This window comes from Pholcus phalangioides, unplaced genomic scaffold, assembly GCF_987345545.1.
Source record: "Pholcus phalangioides strain wild (caught in Gottingen) unplaced genomic scaffold, Ppha-v1.0 ptg000003l_1, whole genome shotgun sequence".
NCBI classification, from domain to species: Eukaryota; Metazoa; Arthropoda; class Arachnida; order Araneae; family Pholcidae; genus Pholcus; species Pholcus phalangioides.
The window spans coordinates 38,650,752-38,669,629 of NW_028301596.1; the positions used below are offsets into that span (position 1 = coordinate 38,650,752).

The window sequence follows — 18,878 nt, forward strand, 5'->3', positions numbered from 1 at the left end:
TGCTATTTATTCATTTATTTATAAATAGGTATTGTTTAAATTTGTTTGGTATATTTAAATATACAGAATGCATAGCAAACGGGGTGGGGGAGACATTTTACTGGCGAACCGTTAATCCTAGAGGTGTATACTTCCAATTAGAAAACGTTTCTAAACAACGTGTAGTACTCAGATATTTCATTCATGTTTCAATTTCAAGGGGTTATATAGTTATTAAAATAAAAAAAATAACTTTTTATATACAGTCCCCATGTGCCCCAAAACCTAATTAGAAAGTTGTTGCTCTGTCTCTCCTGATGCCAACAAAAAAAAAGTCCACGTTTCTGAGTGAAATATTCACTGAGATATTCACCATCGAAAAACGGAGGAAAGTTGGGATAAAACAGCGCTAAATGTGGAAAACCTGTTTTTGGGATTCGAATATCTCAGTGAATATAGCACTTAGAAACTTGATTTTCTTTCTTTTTTTTTTTTTTGCATCAGGAGAGACAGGGCAATAACTTTCTAATTGGATTTTGGAGAACACGGGGACTGTATAATTTTTTTTATTATAATAACTATACAACCCCTTAAAACATGAATGACATATCTGAGTAATACACGTTATTTGAAAACTTTTTTTTCTAATTGGACGTATAGCCTACCTCTAGGATCAACGGTTTGCCAGTAAAATGTCATACCCTCGTTTGCTACGCACCCTGTATGTTTATCAGCATGTAAAGTTATAATCAACTGTATAAAAAATGATATCATATGTACTTATTAATTTCTAGACTACAAGAAAAAGCGCTCTGCTAACAGCAGCGAAAAAAGCCAAGTTAAAGTCGAATCCATCGCGCGTGAGGTTCGCTGAGGGCGTCGTGATCAATGGATCCCCTCTATACTCTGTGAGTTACCAATTATTTCTTCTTTCTAATTATTCACGAAGTTATTTTTTACTAATATAGTTTTTCTTATATGTTCAAGTATCTCTCGTAATAATTTCATTTTCAACTCTCCGCGTTTACCCCGCGTCACTCACTGCCTTCGTTTACGCAATCTTGAAAGAGAAGCAAAAAAAATGGGAATTTCAGTAATTTAATTCGCGTTAATTAATTTATCCTCGATAGTGACGTAAGAAAAACTGTTGTTTTTTTTCTTCTCTTTTTTGATGTGGCAACAGGTTATTTTTGATTACGTTTCAGTATGATCATGTGTGTACTGTTTCGTTTTTTACTGATCTCTTGAAAAAAATATTTTTCTTCCAATATATTTTTCTATAAAAAAAATCGTGTTGTGTGTTTATGATTGTAGATATATATACGTCTGAAATTTTGCATTTTCCGGAATATTTTTACTGTTTGGTATTGATTTTTCTCATAGATTTTAACCTTTTTACAATCACGGATGAAATATGTCGTTCAGATGCAAGTGGAATAAATTCAACACGTTCCTCGGTTTTCTTCCCTCTTTCATTATCATCGCGAAGCTTCATTGCATCCCTGTGAACCGAAGTTGTTATTTTTCCCCTCTCCGTTTTTTCTATACTCCTATCAGTGATTTTTTTTTCCCAAGTATAATGTATCTTTCTACTACAGTCGAATCTCGTTTTAACGAACACCGTTATAGCGAAATTCTCGTTTTAACGAACACCGTTATAGCGAAATTCTCGTTTTAACGAACACTTTTCTAATCTTTCAGATAAGTTTACATAAGAACAATGCAAAAACACGGATTTCCTTTATAACGAAATTTCAATTTAACGAAGTGATTTCTCCGGTCTCTTGGAGTTCGCTATAACGGGATTTGACTGTATATACCTTGAAGAGCGAAAGAGAATACGCGTAGGGTGAGGGTGAAAAGAGAAATCTACAGTATACTTTCTTATCTACTTATCTATTTTACTGTTTTCCTTTTCTACTCATTTTTTCTATTTTTTTTCTTTCCCCTTCAGTTTTCTAACGTGTGGTTAGATTAGAACCAGGTTACCAGATTTATCGCCGATTTGTCAAATAGAGATCATCCAAATTTGTTGCCAGAAGCTTGTACGTGAGGGGGTTAAATACAGGCCGGGTAAACGTACTATCCAAATTACAGTGAAATTACGGCTGATTATTACAGCATTTATAAAATGATTTCCATGCAACCATAACTGATGATGTAACGTATCAAATGCAGCTGTAAAGCAATTATCGTCGCACCCGCAGTGGCTTTGTGATAATAAAGGGCAAAGACGTGATGCTGTTGATTTTCATTTACACGAATTCCCAAATTATTTGCCTAAACAGCACAGAAATCGTGTTGTAGGAAAAAATTTCCAAAATAATCGTGTAATGAAGTTGAAGAAAATTATCATACAATTGAAGGGAAAACATATCTTGCGATAAATTCCGCCGCATCATTTCCTTTTCCATTTGATATGAACATTTTCAATGCACGCTACCTAATGTTAAATTCACGCGACGTACATAAAAAAAAAATACGAAATCCGTTCGTTGATGATGTTGCAGAAAAAATAAATGTATATAATAAAAGTAATAAATTGGCGTGTCCTTTAGTTAAAATAAATAAGAACGCGAACAGTAATAAGTGACCCATTGCACTCCATTAAATGAGTTTTCCTTCGCCACTAATTTCATGCAACTCGCCCTCATTTTTTCCTCCAAAGACCGTGAAAAGCATGGAAAGTTCCAGAACGAGATTGCATTTAAAAAAAAGCTTTTTTTTTTTTTTTTTTTTTTTCTGGTTTAATGCCAAGATTCACCAGAAAAGTAAGAAAGTCAAGCTAATGGCGTTTATCGGTGGAAGTGTAGTTAAAACACGAATGTGAGGAAAAGAGAAGAAAGATCACCTCATTTGGCATCGGGCCAATGGTCTCTGAAACCTTTAGTTATGTAGATAAAAGTTTCAACGAAGAAATTGGTTTTTTTCTTCATGTTTTTTTTTGTTTTTGTCTTGGACTCCTGCTACACACTATAGTAAACATGATTTAAATTCCAAAACTACAAAATTATCATTAAGATTTTCCACCACACTCTTACTCTGGGCTCTAGAAATATCATTCCAATTTATTCCACAGATATTGGCAAACAAGGATTGTTTGCATTATTTTTGGGTGCGTCTGAATCATGGAATGTGTTTATGAAAATGTTACCAAGTATGAAAGTTTCAGATGAATTTAGAACAGGGGTCTTCAACCCATGTCCAGCTGGCCAAATATGACCCTCCAAGCTTTTCGCTGTTGCCTGCCGGCCATTTTTAGAAACTAGCTTTTTTATTTAGAAAAACGATTTAGTTCCAAAAAAAAGGCTACTGAGATCTGTACTGCTGTGTTATACTCTCCAGATTCAATAGTAATGCTGTGCATTTGATACATTAAAGGGCCGTTCGTAACGAATTCGGGGGGGCTGAGTCAAAACAGTTTCTTAGCCCTATCATTTCTTATAGGCTACATACAGTATTTCGAAAGGCCAGATTCGGCATCCGAAACGCATACATAACTACAGAATTTATATAAATGCTAAAAACGACATTAATGGGAGAAATAACTTTAGAATTATTGTGAAAACATTTCACTATTGATGAAATTTATAATTAATGAAAAAATAGTTACAGAATTATTGAGAATAATTTCAGAATTATTGAGACTAATTTCAGAAGTATTGAGACTAATTTCAGAATTATTGAGAACAATTTCAGAATTATTGAGAATAATTTCAGAAATATTGGGAATAACTATTGAGAACAATTTCAGAATTATTGAGAATGATTTCAGAATTATTGAGAATGATTTCAGAAATATTGAGAATAATTTCAGAAATATTGAGAATTGTTTCAGAAATATTGAGAATAATTTCAGAAATATTGAGAATTGTTTCAGAAATATTGAGAATAATTTCAGAAATATTGAGAATTGTTTCAGAAATATTGAGAATAATTTCAGAAATATTGAGAATTGTTTCAGAAATATTGAGAATAATTTCAGAAATATTGAGAATTCTTTCAGAAATATTGAGAATAATTATGAGAATTTCAGTATTGTCAAGAGTAAATTCAGTATTGTCAAGAGTAAATTCAGTATTGTCAAGAGTAAATTCAGTATTGTAGGAGTAATTTCAGAATTATTTAGAAGGATTTCAGAATTATTTAGAAGGATTTCAGAATTATTTAGAAGGATTTCAGAATTATTTAGAAGGATTTCAGAATTATTTAGAAGGATTTCAGAATTATTTAGAAGGATTTCAGAATTATTTAGAAGGATTTCAGAATTATTTAGAAGGATTTCAGAATTATTTAGAAGGATTTCAGAATTATTTAGAAGGATTTCAGAATTGTCAAGAATAATTTCAGAATTGTCAAGACTAATTTCAGAATATTTAAAAGTAATAATTCATGAAAAAAATTAAGAATTTTTGAAATAAATAAATTTCATAATCAATGAAAATTTAAAATTAGTGGAAAAATAATTTCAGAATTATCGGGCCAAATTTCAGATTTAATAAAAGAAGTAATTGATTAAAAAGAATAATTAATCAATGAAAACAATTATTTGAAAATAAATAAATATTCAAATTTAATGAAAGAAATAAATTCAGAGTGAATAAAAATGTTCAATAATTTTGGGAACGCGAGTTTAATAACGGAGATTACCACGATATGACTTGGTGGCCCATGGGCTTGTTTGACCCGCAGTGTCTGCGCGAGAGAGAATGGTTGAAGACTCCTCATTTTGATTGAGATGCAAAAAAATTACGCGAATTTCAAATTTGTATGAAATGAGTAATTTTACAGAATCGTGTTAAAAAATTCATTTTTTATCGCTCTTCCCATTCATGACGACATTGCAGTCAGTTTTCACTTAATTACTAGTTGCTTTGATGACATATTTGAAACATTTCGAAAAAATTCGATGTTGATTTTTTAACTATCGCAAATTACCTCAATTAAATTAAAATAATTAGTAATTATAATTACAGCACATCCCATGTGCTATGTGACAAAAAATAATTGGGGAAAACATTTTTTATAATCATTTCGTTTGTGGTCAGAATTTTAAAAAAACTTTTCGAAAATCAGGTTCAAATTTATAAAAATTTTCGAAAAATTATGAAAAAATTCATTCTTTTTAAACAAACTTTAAAAAATACTAGGGCACTTTCACTAAGGTTTTTATTCTCAAAAAATGGTTTCTTACAAAAAGTTTATAGTGTACAATCACTTACTTTTTTTTCTAACAAAGCGTTGCGCCAATGTCAGTCGAAAATGGGTAGAAAAATCATCAATAAACAGTGTTCAAAAGACTTTTTATGTACAGGATGTCCCATTAGTTCGTAAATAGTTTAAAAATTCGTAAAAATTGAAGAAATTGGTGTATTTGAATGCGGTTTGCGAAAAAAGTTATTCACGGGAAAAGGGTTTTTTGAGACAGAAAAAAAAATTAGCTCAAATTTCTGTCGATAGAGAGCAATGCATAGAAGCAAAGTAGGGTAGATTGGACCCGAACCTTCCTTGAATATGTTCTATGTCCGAAACGTTTGTGAAGCTCAGCCAAGTATACGTAGCTGTGGCGTTGACATCCACCAATGTCAACACCACAATGAAAACCTTGTTTGTCCTAGTAATGGGAAAATTCGGAAATGAGCTGTATGTGTAAAAATCATACACCTTGCATTTTATGGGGTCATTCAAGTATTACGTCAGCATCGAGGGGGGGGGGGGGGGGTTCGGATTTGCTGACTTTTGATGACAACGGGGGGGGGGGGTGTTTGAAAGTTGCTTACGTCATCAACAACCCCTTTCTGAAGATATGAAATATTCTAAGCTGCTGACGAAATTTTGCTGGGGGGGGGGGGGGTGGTCAAAAATGACTGAAAATCTGCTTACGTAATACTTGAATGGCCCCTATAAAATGCCGATTCGCATATTTCCAGTGACGTGCTTTCGTGCAGTGCCCTCTATCGACGAAAATTTCAACTAATTATTTTCTCTGTACATCAAAAATATACCGTTTCGTTCAGTTTTTATGAATTTTCAAAATATTTGCGAATTAATGAGACACCTTATATGTGTTCCGGTCCAAGTCTGAGGTGAAACTGCGTCGATTTTTTTTTTTCATTGCGCAGTTGATTCTCCTCTATTTCCCATCAATTTTAATTCAATGTTATTTCTTTCAGCCGTCCCCTTTCGATGCCACCGTTCCCTTCATACCCAATGTGCTGAAAGTATTTTTAGAAAACGGACAAACAAAGTCATTCAAATATGATACGACCACAACTGTACAGGTAAGAGAAATATAATATCATAAATCCTAATCCTTTTTTTATTATTTCATTCCAAAATTCTTGTGAAACTAAACGAGAAGCCTACAGTGTTTATTTCGAATTCCTCAAATGAAAACAAGTTTTCATTTTCATGAACTACATAATTGGAAGTCGAAATAACCCTGTAATAAGGTTAAGAAGGAATTCTAATCTGAATTTAAAATATTTCCTGTTTTTTTTTTATAGAATTAAAAATCAAAGTTATTTCTTTTATTCATCATTTCTCTATGAATGTGTTTTTTTTTAGATTTTATGGATGAAATACTGGCGTTATGCATATTTATTGCCGGCAGGTACTCAGATAAATGTATAAGGCATGAATATTTATTCTCGGATTCTTTCAACCTGGAGAAAATGGGAAACTTGTACCCGTTTCCTATTTTTTTATTATCGCGTGTTTTTCTTTCCTGTGCAATAGCTTCTCACGTGTACACATTTGCTCATCCACAAACAAAAAAGAAAAGACTTTTTCCAAATTTTTTCACATGCCCGTGAGCATTCGCAGATGGAAATAAAAGATGGAAAATTAGTTCAGTGATAAGAATAAAAAAATATGTATTTCAGCTTCAATATAAATAATATTTTTTCTTTTGTTTTGAATATTTCTTATTCCATTCGTCGCTTTCTGACGGATCGATGAAGATTATTCAACGAGACGAGAAGACACTTAAAGTATGCAAATTATATTGGCACCCGTGTGATACAAAATGAGAAGCTTCTTCCGCTTATATACGTATTTACTTGTCAGCCACCGAATAAATGCAACAAAATACAATTTTCCTTGTTTTATATATCTTGAATTTTCTTTGTTCCGTGAAATTCAACACCTTGAAGTATTTCGTGATCGCGTCTTAGAATGTATTGCTATATTGTGGTAGGTGTTTTTTTTAATAACACAGTCCTGTAAATTTCATGTTAATTTGAACTATGGTTTCTATTGGGGACCCAGGGTTGCCAATTGCTACGGATTGTCCGTAGTTTCCACGGACGGCCGCAATAAACTAAGTGAGATACACCCAATACCACGGAAATCGGGTCTTTGAGTTTCTTGCGGTGTTTTACTTATTTTTATTTTTTATTATTATTTTTTTTTCATTACATAGATCTTTATCATAACTATGCATTCGTATACGCATGTAAGTTCGAGAAAAGACAAACTCGGAGCTGATGTTATATAGTCTGTGCGCGAAAGACAATCTGTAAAGCCGGGTCTAAACCCGCCACTCTACTTGATGCCCAAATGCATAAAAACCGGTTTTCCGCTAAAACCGCTGTGGGCTGAAAACAGGTTTTTGAGTGATTCAGCGCGGTGGGTCTGGACCCGGCTTCATTTGCATGGTACATGGTCGAGCTCGCGAACCATTTTTCAACAAGACAATGCTAGGCCACACACAGCAAGGGTGTCACAAGACTGCCTCCGCCACATTACCACCCTTCTCTGGCCTGCTCTATCCCCAGATTTGTCACCAATCGAGCATATCTGGGATCATTTGGGACGGCAAGTTGGACACCCTACGAGGTTGGTCGAACTAGAGGCGCATTTACAGCAACTGTGGAACGAGATGTCTCAGGACATCATACGGAACTTGTATGCCTCAATGCCCGCTCGTATCGCATCGTGCATTCGCGCTAGAGGGGGTCACACAGAGTACTAAAACTTCTGTTCATCTGTAATTTTTTCTGCAATAAATGATCCTTTTTCTTGGATTTTCTAATCACTTACTTATATCAACGTAATACTTACATGTGTAAAATTTCGTTTCATTTTGACGACTTCTTCTGGGTGCGCAAATTTTTATGGCAATGAGTGTATATAAATATTTTAAATAACATAAATAAATCAGTAACTTTGATGAATAAATAAAAAATAGGCCTACGGAGCTCCGCAATAGAAATTATATACCAGAAAGCGAGTCAAAAAAAGTTTGAGAACCGCTGGTCTAGGTTATCTACACTTCCTTATATACGGCCCACAAGGGCGTAAGGCGTGAGCGGCACGGGAACGAATATTATTATTTATTAAAACATATTTATATATTAATTACACAGAAAGAGAAATGCGACGGCACATGGCGAACTCAACGGTTGAAGACGAACAACTCACCGTTCGTAGATTAGTGGTGTCGACAGATATATCGTGTCCTCACAGAAAGACTTTCTCCTTCCTTCTCCCAGTATCCATGCTGCCATCTGTCGGGTATTTACTTGACGGCAAACCCCACAGTACTCCCCCACCAGTGACTTCAGTCACGATTTATAGCGATCAGGGAATCGGACTTTTCTCCCACTATGAGTGGTAGGTTCGGTGGTCGTTTTCACTGGCTGAAAGTTTTGTGGTAGCACATCTTCCTGCAGCAAAAATGCTGGCTTTAGTCGGTTTATGAACACAGTTTCATGCTTATCTTTAATCCGTAACACGAAGTATTTGGGCGTCCGCTGCATGACTTGAAACGGGCCATCATAAGTGCACTGGAGCGGAGGCTTCACGGCATCTCTGCGCACAAACACGTGAGTCGATGTCTGAAGTGCTGGATGAATGAAGACCTTCAGTTTATTGTGGTTAGCAGTAGGAACGGGCGCAATATTATGCATGGTGTTCGCTAGTTGTGCTGCGAATGTTAGTGGATCCGTGGGCTGCTCGGTACTCGGAACCAAGAACTCCGCGGGTAACCTCAGTGTGGCACCATAGAGCAGTTCTGCACATGTGGCCTTGAGTTCGGGTCGATAGGTTGAGCGGAGGCCAAGGAGAACAATTGGTAAGACATCTACCCATCGGTCGGTGAGTTGGCACTTTAGAGCTGCCTTTAGTGGCCGATGGAAGTTTTCGACTAGGCCGTTGCCTTGAGGATGAAATGATGTCGTTCGAAGTTTTTGTATTCCTAGCAGCTGCGCCAGTTCTTGGAATAACTGTGCCTCGAACTGTCGACCTCTGTCGGTGGTGATTCTACTAGGTACGCCGAATCGGGAAACCCAAGTTGACACAAAAGATCTTGCAACGGTTTCCGCCGAGATATCTGCAACAGGCACTACTTCTGGCCAGCGTGTGAATCTGTCAATCATCGTTATTGCGTATCGGTTGCCTTGGCTTGGTGGAAGTGGTCCGATGATATCGATGTGTACGTGGTCGAATCTTGCGTTCGGTAGCAAGAATGTTCCTGAGTCGCTGACCGTGTGACGTTGCACTTTCGTCCGTTGACATGGTATGCACGATGTCACCCATGTTTTACAGTCTTTCTTGACCGACGGCCAGACGAAGCGCTCAGTGATGAGTCGTTGCGTTGCTTTCACTCCTGGATGCGAGAGTCCATGAGTTACCTTGAAGACTTGTAGTCGAAAGTCCTTTGGTATATACGGTCTGACTCTTCCGTCGGAAATGTCGCATAAGACTTCGGCTGAAGTTCCAGGTAGGAGAAGTTTCTGAAGCTGCAATGAGGAATTCGTCTGCAACTCGGGCAACTCTGGATCGGTCGTCTGTGCTTGAGCAATTGCTTCGTAATCGATTTGGCTGGAAAGTTCGATCGCATTTATTCGGGAGAGAGCATCAGCAACCTGATTGTCACAACCTTTTACGTAACGAATGTCAGTCGTAAATTGTGAAATGAACGAAAGCCGTCGTGTCTGTCGAGGAGAAGTTTTTTCCGGTTTTTGATTGAAGGCAAACGTTAATGGCCTATGGTCTGTGAGTATGCAAAATTGCCTTCCTTCGAGCATGAACTGGAAATGTTTGGTAACAGCGAACGCAGCAAGCAATTCTCGGTCATAGGCGCTGTACTTTTGTTCTGTCTCACTCAGTTTTCTCGAGAAAAAACCGAGTGGCTCGAGTTTATTGTTGTTGATAGCGAAAGTACGATACAATATACACAATTTCGTAATAAAATGATATATGCGAGGACCTCGACTTTATATAAAACGGAAATTTACAGTTCCTATATACATGGTTCTGACGGCTCTCCCGAAAAGGACGAAATTGGGACTTACGTGATTATCGCTGAGTGATCTTCAGAAGCGAAAGTATGCACGGCATGCGATTGTCGTAAATATCCAAGCTGTCGGCGTAAATCCTTGGACGAAGGTGACGCACGATGTGAGTTCCCGCGTGAATTGGCTTCACAAATTGTCCACAAGTCCTGGCCTCAATGCCATTTCCATTGATGTCGATGGTACGTGTTTCGAGTTCTAGGGTCACCACTAAGGCGTGAGCGGCACGGGAACGAATATTATTATTTATTAAAACATATTTATATATTAATTACACAGAAAGAGAAATGCGACGGCACATGGCGAACTCAACGGTTGAAGACGAACAACTCACCGTTCGTAGATTAGTGGTGTCGACAGATATATCGTGTCCTCACAGAAAGACTTTCTCCTTCCTTCTCCCAGTATCCATGCTGCCATCTGTCGGGTATTTACTTGACGGCAAACCCCACATGTTGGAATTGCATTGAATATTCATGAATGGACTCAGCGACCTCGGAAATTTGCTTCCTGGTGGGGGGGATAAGTGACCTGAGCCCTCTAGGTTTCAGTGCTGATGAGGTACTGTATTTAATGAACTTTCAATTAAAAATTTTTAAAAAATTAAATTTTTGAGTGATTTTTTTATTTTATACTGTGATTATGTTGCCCTTCCCCCCCCCCCCCCATGGCAAAGCTGAACTTTTTCATCACTACTGACAAGCTTTAAGCTAATGTTGACATGTCTGAGGGGCGCCACATTCCTTTTTCAATTTTCGTATTTCTTTCAAAATTTCGATTATATAAAAAACAAATTATATCACTTCCGATATTTTTTGTGCAAATAAATCAGGTTTTTTTGTTGTTTTTTCAAGTAAGTCCAGTGATAATTTTTTCCTCACATGTAAAATATTGATTCGGGCATCTATTATTTTAAGTTGCATGACCTCTCGTGCGTGTAAATTTTTCGAGATTTCTCCAGCCCTGGTGAGTGATATAATTTTTTACGGTTTTTCTTGGACTCAGCGCTAAAATATTTATAAGAATCTGTTATTATTTGTTATTATTTCAATGACAATTTTTGCAAAATTTATTGACACTACAAATTCCGTATCATTTACATGCAATTAATTATTCAATTTTTTTTATTGCATCTATTTTCGGCTTAAAAACAAATTTTCATTTTGATGTTGACTGAAATATTTATACATGAAATAACGGTAATGAAACACAAATTTTGAATAATTATAAAATGATGATTCAAGTAATGAAACACAAATTTTGAATAATTATAAAATGATGATTCAAGTAATGAAACACAAAATTTGAATAATTATAAAATGATGATTCAAGTAATGAAACACAAATTTTGAATAATTATAAAATGATGATTCAAGTAATGAAACACAAATTTTGAATAATTATAAAATGATGATTCAAGTAATGAAACACAAAATTTGAATAATTATAAAATGATGATTCAAGTAATGAAACACAAATTTTGAATAATTATAAAATGATGATTCAAGTAATGAAACACAAATTTTGAATAATTATAAAATGATGATTCAAGTAATGAAACACAAAATTTGAATAATTATAAAATGATGATTCAAGTAATGAAACACAAATTTTGAATAATTATAAAATGATGATTCAAGTAATGAAACACAAATTTTGAATAATTATAAAATGATGATTCAAGAATTCGATTGTTAATTCTTGAGTTTTGATGGTAGTTTTGATTTCTGTTCTGCGGTGGGATTGAATTTTTTTAGCATTCTTAATAAGATCACTTTATTTCTTATTTTTGGCCCTCTGTCTTCATTGTTCTCTTGAACTCTTCCTTCCTTATTCGTCTTTCTGCTCTTTTTTCTTCTTTCTATATTTTTTTTTAAATAACTCATTTCTGTTACTCGTTTTTGCTGCATGAATCGTTTTTTGCTCACTTGGAATATTTTAATTTTCAGCATCACAGTTTACGTCTACGCAAATTTTTCAAATGCGTTATTTTTAAATTAAATCCAATAATAACATCATATTTTTACATAAGATTTCAAAAGGCATTAAAACATTTCAAGTAGCTCGTAAGTAGTGATTTGGACTTTACATTCCACTCGTTTACTTCTTTTTATTAAAATGGATAAATAAATGAATAAAATTTCCATAGACGATAATTACTTGGAACAACTCTAGAAAATATTGTCATCCAAGATTTCTTTCATTTTTATTTTAACTTCAAAAATTATAAACAGATTACTGATCGAGAATGCAAGGATTTTTGGGTTTTTTTTTGTTTTTTTTTTAAGTTTAGAAAATTCCAGACTAATGTGTATTAGAAAAATTATTTCGAAATTTTTCTGATGAATTAATTAATGAACTAGTCAATTATAATGCGATGTTCTCTTTTCTTTGACTCATGTAGGATGTTTTGAATGTGTTGAAAGAAAAATTGTCTCTATCATCGTTGGAACATTTCTCACTTGTGGTAGAGCACATCAAAGCTGCGAGGAGAAACAAAATATCAATCCTCAATCCCAAGGATACTTTAGCAAAGGTACGGGGATAATTAGCAGATGAATCTTCCGTCTTGTAGCTACTCTTATCTCAAGGCCTTATCTTGTTTCCTTCTGAAAATTTCTCAAGAGAAAGTTGAAATATTTAATTGAAGGAAAGATTTCTTTCCTGCTCATAATTAATAGGATCGTGATGGATGTTGCAGTGAACTCATGACTTATTCAAAGTAGAATTTTGTAATTTAAAAAATCATCTATGAATATGTATTATCTTCAGTTAGAAAATTTGTGGAACATCACTTTTCATTACAGATTTTATATCGAATACGAGTACAAACTTCACTACGTTTTCAAAGATTGACGGTCCTTTTAAAGGATTTCTATGAGCACTATCGCTGCAAAAAATAAATAAATGCATCTTAAGTGTGTTCCGATTGCTCGTAAGTACAAAGTATTAATCGTTCATTTAATGTTACAGATAGCAGCGAGACCTGGCGCTCATAATTTGAGGTGCCTATTACGCATTTCGTTCGTACCAAAGGACATCTATGAGTTTATGCAAAAGGATCCTGTGGCCTTCGACTATTTTTATGTCCAAGTAAATATTTTTTTTTATTTGATTTGATTTCATAAATTTTGTTCTACTGTATAATCATGACGGTCAGAAGAACCTTCCGAGCTATTTAAACTTGGTCCAGCCGATAGGGCCGCTGTTATGAGACACGGGGGCCCTGGTGCGAAAGTAACAGCGGGACCAGAGTCATCTTAATAATTTTGGGGCAGCTGACCTTAGCTAACTTAGTTACGCTAAAGGTGTGTACTAACCCCCCTTCGGTTAGTACAGGAGGGGCCCCACAGGGAAAAAAATATAGTCCAAAGGTGAATTGGTCAAAAGAAGATCACGAACCACTGTTTTAAACTACGGCTCTGTTACATAATTAAAAAAACAGCTATTAATGATATAGGCCATTGAAAAAACATTTTAAAGTGTCATAATTTTCAATAAGATTATTTTGTTAATAATTTGTTCTAATTATTTCATTATATTCATTAATTACTCAGTGCTGCAATGATGTCGTACACGAGAGACTCGCTCCAGAGCTCAAGTATGACGTAGCGCTAAGACTAGCGGCCCTGCACCTGCAACAGCATGCCCTGGCGAGTGGCATCCAAGGAAAACTCACAGTTAAAACCATAGAGTGAGTGATAGACTCGTTTTAACGCACTTTAATTTTTCGATTTAATTTTGTACTTATTACACTTTTTAATTTCTGATGTATGAAATTGATTTCCGTTTGACGTGCATCTTAACTGTGGTTTTGTGTTCCTATTTCTTACCTTCTAGACGGGAGTTTGGTTTGGAAAAGTTTGTGCCTATATCATTGCTGGAAACCATGAAACGAAAGGAATTACTGAAGTTATTGAGTCAACTGATGAAGCAAAATCAGGCGCTCAGTGGACCCGGCCAGAAGCAACTTAGCGCCAGTCAAGCCAAATTCCATTATCTAAAGATAGTCAGTGAACTTCCGAGTTATGGTGCCAAATACCTTGTCACGTGTTCCAAGGTGCATTGCAAACTTTAGTTTTTATCTCATAGTCTTTAGCTGCAATTTTTGATATTTGATTTATTCATTTGATTAGCCAACACCTCTACTATAGGGTCGATTGGTGACAGACTGGCCAGTGTGAAGTAGGGGAGAGGGGGGTAATACCACCACCTTATATAAGACAAAAGCCTTTTTTTTCCGGACTTGAACGTAACTGAAAAACATTTAATATTTAAACACATTAATAAATCATTTCTGTACCTTTTGTTATTTTTGGGAAAAAATTCTTTTATAACTTTACATATGTAAAAAAGAAAAACTTTGTGCAAAGTGACAGATTTGCCCTACATAGTGTCGCAATTCCGTAGCGGCCGTGGGGTAGTTCCGCCATAAGCTAAATCTATTAGTTTAGGTTTTCTGTATAATAAAATGTGAAAATTTTTATGTACGTTTGCAAACATCGCAAATGTAATTTTTTCGACTGTCGTATCCACTGCATTCAGAATGAGCCCACTTGAGCACATCATACACATTCCACCATCATGCTCAAATAAACCAAAAGTGTCATCATCTTCATTATCTCGTCACATAGGGTTTTCTCGTCAATATCTTCTGACGATGACGACGACTGATCAAAGGTGAGCTTTCTTCTGCCATAATTCTTAGCTGGTTCTTTTTTTAAGATTCTTAGACTGCAATTTATTGCCATTTGCTTTGATTCTGGTTGTTTCAGTTTGAGCCCTGTCCATTTTCAACTTTTTCTTATTGTTTTTGTCGGTCTTTTTATCGACCTTATTTTTATCGGATGCTCCCTGTTTTTCTTTTAATTCCTTTTTTACTTTAGTGTCTTCTTTCTTTTTTTCTTTCAACACTTTTTGTAATTTACTGCCTTCAAAGGTGACTGGTGACTGACTTCATAGGTGAGGATGTTAAAATACTAATTGATTCCTTTTTTTGTATGTCTTTACCAGTTTTGGTTTTTGGTCCAGGGTCTTTTGCTGACCTTTGTGAAAGCTCTTCAATTTTTTTCTTGAATTCTGTTTCCGAGGATGTGCCTGGTTGAGGATTAGTATAAAGGTCTCCTGATACCGAAAGAGTTGCGCTAGTTACAGTGAAATCTGCCATTTCAAAAGCAGCGTTCTCATCCTCAAAAACTACTGGTTGGATAAAGGTAATACCGGCATATGACAGAATTGTCCCACATAGGAGTGTTGGAATCACCCTATTACGGCATTACTTTAGTTCGGACCCTATAGCTAACAGGACTGGACGAAAACAAATGAAATTTTGGTACCAGGTACCTGATAATATGCTTTATTTTTTTATATTCTGGCTAAACTAAAAAAACACCCACCTTCGTACAAACGTCACAAGTTGAACAGATAGTGAAAACTATAGAACGATGAGGAAAATTTACTTATTTGCAAACAGCACACACATTCTCTAGACACAACAGGTGCAATGGCAGTACTGGCTGAAGCTTCCGCATCTCGTGCTAGGGCAGTGCCTAACTCGCTCATGCCTAGCAACAACAGGAGAGCCAGTAGAATAGCCGGGGGATGGTGGAACAGCCCAGGACGGCGGATTTTTACGACTCTTCCTCTACTGCCCTTTTCAGTTTGTGGATGCATAGTTTCAACCTTATTTTTCTTTTTTCAGAACTCCGCCATGGATTTTGCTGTCCTCATAGGCCCTAAAATTGGAATCAGTCAAGTCAGCACAATCCGCAACGTTGCAGTATGTATAACACTTCATATTTTAAAAATTCATTTTGAATTCAAAGCACGTTCGTGATGACTAAACTCTAGTGCAACTAATGAATAACAATATTTCGACTGCTTATTTTCCAGCCAATGAATCTTGCCCAGTTCTCGGAACTAGATGTGGTAGAAGTCACAAGAGAAGACGACTTTTCTTACAAGATCAGGATCAAGTTACGGAACCCTGAAAAAGAGGTTAGTATAGCGTCTTTTTTTTTTTTTTTTTTTTTTTTTGTTTAAACAGTCGTGCGTGAAATCAAGTACATTGATTCTCTATTTTATTGTCTCGTCTATTATTTCGACGATCGAAATCTATGAGGTCATTTTGTGCCATCTAATGTTGTTGTTGATTTGCGTGCGTCTCTTTCCGTAGTGTCTGTTCTTCTACATGGAAGATCGTGAGACTGAGGAGTTCGTTCTTGTCCTGGAACGCTATTACAGTCATCTAGTCGGTGAAGAGCTATGCGTCGACTGGGAGGGAAGAGACCCTGAACCTGTTGAAACTGGTATTTATATTAAATTAGTTGAAATACGATTTTCATAATACATATCATGTTCATAATACATAGCAGTGTCATATGCATTTCTTGCTCTGGTCTTTTTTCCGTAGTGCCTACGTATCACAGTAGACATACAGTTCAAGAATCCCCATGGAGCTATTGTCCACCATCTGGTTCACCTCCTCCGCAACAAGGTTCAATACCCAGACTAAGGTCGTTTGATCTTTCGATACCACCTCCACCGTACATACCATGCGAGGTATTTCCGATTTAATCCGAATTCCTATTTTTTTCTCCTGATTTTGATGTCATATGAGCTTCTCGGTGACATTTTTATTCTTTCCTCATGTCTTTCAGGAGCGACAGCTGTCCAGAAGCAACTCACGAGACCAGTTCAGTATAGCAACTAGTCCGTCGTCAGTGGATCATAACATGAACGAAATGGAGGCATTAGTGGCTGCCCTCTCATCTCTACCGAATTTCAAGAAGAGCACCTCGGAGCTAAGTCTTACCAAAGATAATAATTCATGTCAGGACCATAACGGTATCTCGATTACCGTGCCATCTACCGAATCAGGAAGGACGGCGCTGCATAAGCTTGCTGACCAACCTGATACGATAGCCGCTCAGTTGCAGAGTCAGGGCGACGTGTCATCGGGTGTGGATCTCCACAGTGTCGTGACTATGGAGTTATTAGAGGAGGAACAGGAGGACAGTGGAAGCGGTGACAACGTCCTCCAACAGATCGACGTCAAGGGTAATGACGTCTTACAGAGAGTCACAGAGATGAACAGAATAGTTAACGATGCCGAGAGATACCTTAGCGATGATTCCGGGCAGTACCCAGATGCCAACTTGGCTTCCAAATGCCAAGACTCGCTGCTGTTCATTCGCAGGAACGAAGAGGACGGAACGGGTTACGATCAGGTACTCACTCCTGGCAGTGACGTGATGCCATCAGAAAGCGAGCCTGAAAGCACGCCAACAAACAGCCCGACGCATTACCAGACCTCCACGGTGGAATCGCCGAGAACAGTCGCAAGGAAGATGTGGTCCAGCTTTGGTCTGCACACGCCGCATATCCTCGCCAGCATGGATCAAGACACCGAAGACGTCGAGGAACTCTTGCGCCAGCTACAAGAGTCCACAGACTTGCCGGTAGGAGAAAGTGCTCTTTGTCTGGATCCAGACATTATCGATCTCACTGTCGTTCCGCCTCCAAGCGTCGGTGACATGGACTTCAGCCAAGGAGTTTCGGACACTGTAGATACGACATCCAAACCGCTGTACAGTTTTCAACCTCAGACTTTGGAACTGTCCTTCAGTCAGCAAGGCGAAGGAGGCAGTATATCTAGTTGTAAGTTATAGCTGTAAAATCCTTCCATACACGCTTGCGTAATGATGTATATTCATATTTATGTGTCTCACTCTCTCGCAATAATCAGTTTGCGACACACACTCTCTCTCTCTCTCAGTTCCTACGTACAGCGGTTAGTCGCCAATTCGTATTTCCAAGTGCTTTAAATGCTAATGGTCTTATAATCCCTTGAATAAGAGGCGCTTCACTCCCACGATCGGATTACTCTGACGTTAAGTGCTCGTAGTATGACAGTTTGAGATGCCAGATAAAGCCACCAAATAGTCGTGCACGTGAATAGTTTCCGTAGTAATCTGATTCCTATTTCGTGTGTGTGTCCATGTTTCTGTGATGGATTATACGCCGGGGAAGGGGGGATGGTCTTTCGTGCACTTGATGCTATCGGCCAGTGAAACTCTCTTGCATTATCACCGAACACGGTGCCAGGGTAATTTATCTCCAGCATGGAGTTTAAGGCCGGGACGTCAGTCAGAGTTGAATTCATAATATAGGGTGATTCATGCAATTTAAACTCGAAAACGTTAGTTCCATCAATCAAAATACCAGCCACGTTCGTCCGACGGAGCTACAGGTACAGAAACGGGGGGTGGCGGTAGCGTCTAATTACACCCAAAGAACGCTCTAATCACAACTCGAATAGGAAAGGCGATCGACCAATTAAACTGTCACGTGACGTCATCAATCCAGATGTTGATTAGTGTATTTCTCCCCCAATTTACTCTTTCCCCTCCCCCCTAAAATCGAGACGGACTCTAGCATTCCCACGGGTGGTAGAGTTAGGGTGTGAGAAGGGAAATCGATTATTTCCTCAATTTCCCCCGAGATTGGAAACGTGAATTAATTTAACTTTTGAAATGATTTTTAGCATTGATATAGGATTCAATTAATATTCTCTTTATTAATCGTACGCCGAGCAGAATA

The 18,878-nt window shown here is 36.9% G+C and overlaps 1 protein-coding gene across 6 annotated transcripts in view; it reads left to right on the forward strand.

The window, feature by feature from the left end:
- The window catches only part of LOC149088506 (uncharacterized), a 531,717-nt gene that overhangs the window by 502,273 nt on the left and 10,566 nt on the right, over nt 1-18,878 (forward strand). For all 6 annotated transcript variants that reach the window (XM_089247938.1, XM_089247947.1, XM_089247965.1 and 3 more), the window contains 11 exons: nt 774-887; nt 6,153-6,260; nt 12,682-12,813; nt 13,251-13,370; nt 13,835-13,971; nt 14,118-14,337; nt 15,979-16,056; nt 16,170-16,274; nt 16,453-16,585; nt 16,690-16,838; nt 16,937-17,936. In XM_089247938.1, coding sequence (XP_089104064.1) covers nt 774-887; nt 6,153-6,260; nt 12,682-12,813; nt 13,251-13,370; nt 13,835-13,971; nt 14,118-14,337; nt 15,979-16,056; nt 16,170-16,274; nt 16,453-16,585; nt 16,690-16,838; nt 16,937-17,936 — 2,296 coding nt within the window. The remainder of the gene's footprint in view (nt 1-773; nt 888-6,152; nt 6,261-12,681; nt 12,814-13,250; nt 13,371-13,834; nt 13,972-14,117; nt 14,338-15,978; nt 16,057-16,169; nt 16,275-16,452; nt 16,586-16,689; nt 16,839-16,936; nt 17,937-18,878) is intronic.